Source organism: Loa loa (assembly GCF_000183805.2).
Source record: "Loa loa unplaced genomic scaffold supercont3.93, whole genome shotgun sequence".
NCBI classification, from domain to species: Eukaryota; Metazoa; Nematoda; class Chromadorea; order Rhabditida; family Onchocercidae; genus Loa; species Loa loa.
This window is the reverse complement of record NW_018108273.1, coordinates 33,903-38,355: the sequence shown is the minus strand read 5'-3', so window position 1 is coordinate 38,355 and position 4,453 is coordinate 33,903. Positions and strand designations below refer to the sequence as shown.

Genomic DNA, 4,453 nt, shown 5'->3' with positions numbered 1-4,453 from the left:
GAAGGAAAGCGAAGAGAAAAAATCCGTTGAAATTAATTAGGCAACTCTCAAAAACCGAAAAACGGCAGTGAAGAAGGATAAGAAGGGGAGAGAGAGAGAGAGAGAGAAGTATTTTTAAACAGAAAATACTTCATGTAAATTGGCGTATACATAAATCTTGACGTACTTTTAAAGATGGTTTATTTGATAGATAAAAAGAACAGAACAATGGAACTTATTAAATTTGCCAGAATATTTCATGCCAATTGAATTCAAATTCCAGAAATTCATTTCCCATTCGATACTTGCACCCTCCGATAGATCGAAGAGATGCAAAAAAAATGAAATTTAATTCTTCGGAAAAAAAAAGGAAAGAAATAAAATCAAACAAGATGTTGACAAAGCTTGAAAGAATTGTTGATCCAATCATAATTTTATTCCGCTTCCGCTTGTTCAATCGTTTCTTCCAATTCGTCATCAGCACTTGCATCCTGTAATACAGGTAAAATAAAAGGTGTAAAACAACACTATTAGGAAATTTTATCTGTAATTAAATTCTCATTATTTTTATAACATTATTTAGTTCGTCCCTAACTTACTGTGACACACCTCTTGTAGTTTACTTATCCTTGATATAACTAACGTGGAAGAAAAATGAGGAAGATAAGAACCTGATATTGTTGATATTCAGAAACTAAATCATTCATGTTACTTTCGGCTTCCGTAAATTCCATTTCATCCATACCCTCACCTGTATACCAATGCAGGAATGCCTTTCGTCGAAACATCGCTAAAATATTTTCGTTACAGTACACTCACTGATTGGACTCTTCATTTTTTTAATTTTACCTAAGATTATTCAACAATAATTGTTGCTACAATTAGATATTCAAAATAACTTATTAAAGTAATAATGTTTATTCAAAATAGTTAATTCATACTAATTAATTCAATAAATTTCCTAAAAACAAACCAGTGAATTGCTCAGAAACACGTTTAAAAAGCTCCTGGATTGCCGTTGAATTACCAATAAATGTAGCAGCCATTTTAAGTCCACGTGGTGGTATATCACATACGGCTGTTTTCACGTTATTTGGAATCCAATCAACAAAATATGCGGAATTCTTATTTTGTATATTCAACATTTGTTCATCAACATCCTAAACTAAGTATAAATATAAATGAACTTTAACGAATGTATTTAATAAATTAGACAGCAACTATTTGTTGAATATTTCAGATGCATTCATAGTATGTTTTATTAAGATTGTTATTAAGAACAGAAATCCAAAGTTTCAATTTAGTATAATAAATTGTGTGACAAGCTTGAAATTTCAATTTTCAACTTTTTGCCAGAAAATAATTGACACTATTGGAAGATAACAACGCAATATTTGCGACATTTGCGCACTTTTAATCTCATTTCCATTGTCATCATAATTAACGATTAAATTGAAATAATCAACAGTTGGTAATTATAATACGAATTCTACATTCTAGCTAAAATACATTTTATCGAATGTATGATATAAAGGTAAGATTAATTTAAAGGGAATGAACTGATCAAAATTCGAGATGCTTTTTGCCTTTCCCTTTTTTTTTTCGAGTTAAAATTGTGTAATTTGCTAATCTAAGTAATAATTAGCCTGAAGAAGTTACAATTTATTTTATCTATTAATTCTGATGAGTGATAAGAAATCATATTAACAGCGAAGAAATTAATAGAGTTTCTGCAAAATCAATCGTAACTTCTGAATTTAAAATTTAAAAAAAAAAATGAAAATGGAAGATACCTTCATTGACATTCTTCCACGAAAGATTGCAGCAGCTGTAAGATAACGTCCATGTCGTGGATCACAAGCAGCCATCATATTTTTGGCATCAAACATTTGTTGAGTTAATTCAGCTACAGTAATAGCACGATATTGCTGATTGCCTATAAAATGGGATAGTTTACTTCCAGTGTTAATCATCCATTTGATAATAAGTTTTGAAAGCATAAGATTAATGAGGAAGTATGTCATCCTAAGTCTAGTTCAAAATTTGGCTCTAACTTTTGTTGATGAAATATTAGTTGAAATCTGGCCTATGAGTTAAATTTAGAATTACTAACCTAATAAATCGAGTAATATATCATCCAATTATTTTGTTGCATCAATTCTTGTTGAATAAAAAAGAAAGGAAAAGATAAATGAGAAAACAAACTTCGAGAAGTAAGTGGTGCAAAACCGGGCATGAAAAAATGCAATCGAGGAAATGGTACCATATTAACGGCCAATTTACGTAAATCAGCATTAAGCTGAAATTGCCAAATTTATATAAATACTTTTTTAATCAATTATTTTTAATTTGGATAAAATTAAAATTGAACGGTAAATATCAAATGATATTGGTTGATAACGTCAAATTTTAACAATATCCATAATTAATAACAAATGTTGGCAAATTGTTTTAAAATAAAGAGAATTATAAATTAAACGTATCGTACACAAACTAATAATAATTGAAATGTAAAAATATTTTAACAAAATTGAAATATTTCGAATTATTTGATAGAACTATGAAAGAAAGAATAAACATTGGCATAAGCAAAGTTACTTCAAAATTTTTATAAAGATATTATTTCATTACAATAGCTATTGTATCATTTAAAATAATAAAAGAAATGAAACAAACTTGTCCAGGAAATCTCAAACATGTCGTAACACCACTCATCGTTGCACTAACCAAATGATTCAAATCACCATACGTTGGTGTTGTCAATTTCAATGTTCTGCAATTTTCCATTCAACATTAAATCATTTTCTAATTCATATAGAACGTGAAGATTATATGGAATACGTGAGAAGCGATTATATTTTCCGTTAAAATACGTGAAAGACAATGATGATAATGTAGGAGACACGATTCTTTATTCTTCTTTTTTTTTTTTTTTTTTCGCTATCAATTGATAATCAATCTATATCGAAGTTACTACCAAATTACATCAATTATTTGATAGAATGGTACCTGAAACAAATGTCGTATAATGCTTCATTATCGATACAAAATGTTTCATCAGTGTTTTCAACAAGCTGATGTACCGATAACGTGGCATTGTATGGTTCTACTACGGTATCCGACACCTATAATTACTGCGAAAAAAAAAAAGAATTTCAAAATATTTACTTCGATTTTCTTTTGCTTCTAATAATGTCATTCAAATAATTAGATATTTCTGTCAATATTATTCATCAGTTTATTTTTACTTTTCTCTTGAATGTAATCACGTCAATGATATTTTCATTTAGTCGAAAGCTAAAATTTTTTTTGACAATTTTAAATAGCCAAGATTCATTTTATTATGCTATTAATATCAAAATTAATATCAAAGTTAAAGTTTGTACTCATCTTTTTATCCAAACTACTGATTATGTTTAATCCTAAAATCATTCTTTATTAGCAAATTCAACGTACAGATAAAAAGCCGAAATAAGATGACACAATAAACGATTCTTGTCATCCGTCACATTTCCTAATATGATTTTTATTCCCGTAAAATTACATTCAAAATCTATGATTTCGAAATGCATTCCAGTAATGCGAATATTCTTCATCATTCAATAGAATTAGTTAATAACAGAATTGGATACCTTCGGAGAAGGAACCACTGAAAAGGTGGTCATAATGCGATCCGGATATTCTTCACGAATTTTTGATATCAATAGTGTACCCATACCGGAACCAGTACCACCTCCCAATGAATGGGTAAATTGAAAACCCTAAATGAAACAATGTATGCATAACATAAAGTATTTGAATAGAAGTAAAATTTACTAAAACGATTAATTAGTACAATTAATAAATTATATTTTGATTGGTTAAAATGTTACACTTTTGATTTCTTTTTTCCTTTTCTTTTTAAACCGATAATTCCTCAGCAAATATTTCATTTTTTTTTTTTAAAAAAGAAAATAGTGATATTTCAATTATTGTTAGAAAAGAATACCTGTAAGCAGTCGCATGCTTCAGCTTCTTTACGAATCACATCCAGTACACTATCGACCAATTCCGCCCCTTCAGTATAATGACCCTTAGCCCAATTATTACCAGCTCCACTTTGACCTGAAAATATTTCCGTATTGTTAACAAAAAATGAAAAGAGCAATAATTTTATCTTATGAAGAACAATTTGAAAATGAAAAAAAAAAACCATCAAATTAGCAGGATTACTTTATCACATGCAAAGTTTACAACAATTATTCCTATAACTTAATAAATGGAATGTATCATTTTAAAAGGATTGTCAAAAAACTCAAAATTTATTTTTTATTTTGAATTTTAATCAATGAATAGAAACTTCACCAAAAACAAAGTTGTCCGGTCGAAAAAGTTGTCCGAAAGAACTGGAACGTACACTATCCATTGTTCCCGGTTCCAAATCTACCAAAATTGCTCTGGAATCTATTCGAATGGCAGACAAAAAAAAAAAGAA

At 28.7% G+C, this 4,453-nt stretch overlaps 1 protein-coding gene across 1 annotated transcript in view; it reads right to left on the bottom strand.

Moving 5' to 3' along the window:
• Positions 1-413: 413 nt before the first annotated feature.
• LOAG_17561 (tubulin beta chain) overlaps positions 414-4,453 on the bottom strand; it is a gene marked incomplete at both ends in the record, with an annotated part of 5,081 nt that continues 1,041 nt past the window's right edge. The window contains 10 exons of the mRNA XM_020450221.1: positions 414-470; positions 651-769; positions 953-1,139; positions 1,773-1,915; positions 2,185-2,278; positions 2,656-2,752; positions 2,989-3,104; positions 3,612-3,740; positions 3,968-4,083; positions 4,324-4,415. Coding sequence (XP_020306130.1) covers positions 414-470; positions 651-769; positions 953-1,139; positions 1,773-1,915; positions 2,185-2,278; positions 2,656-2,752; positions 2,989-3,104; positions 3,612-3,740; positions 3,968-4,083; positions 4,324-4,415 — 1,150 coding nt within the window. The remainder of the gene's footprint in view (positions 471-650; positions 770-952; positions 1,140-1,772; positions 1,916-2,184; positions 2,279-2,655; positions 2,753-2,988; positions 3,105-3,611; positions 3,741-3,967; positions 4,084-4,323; positions 4,416-4,453) is intronic.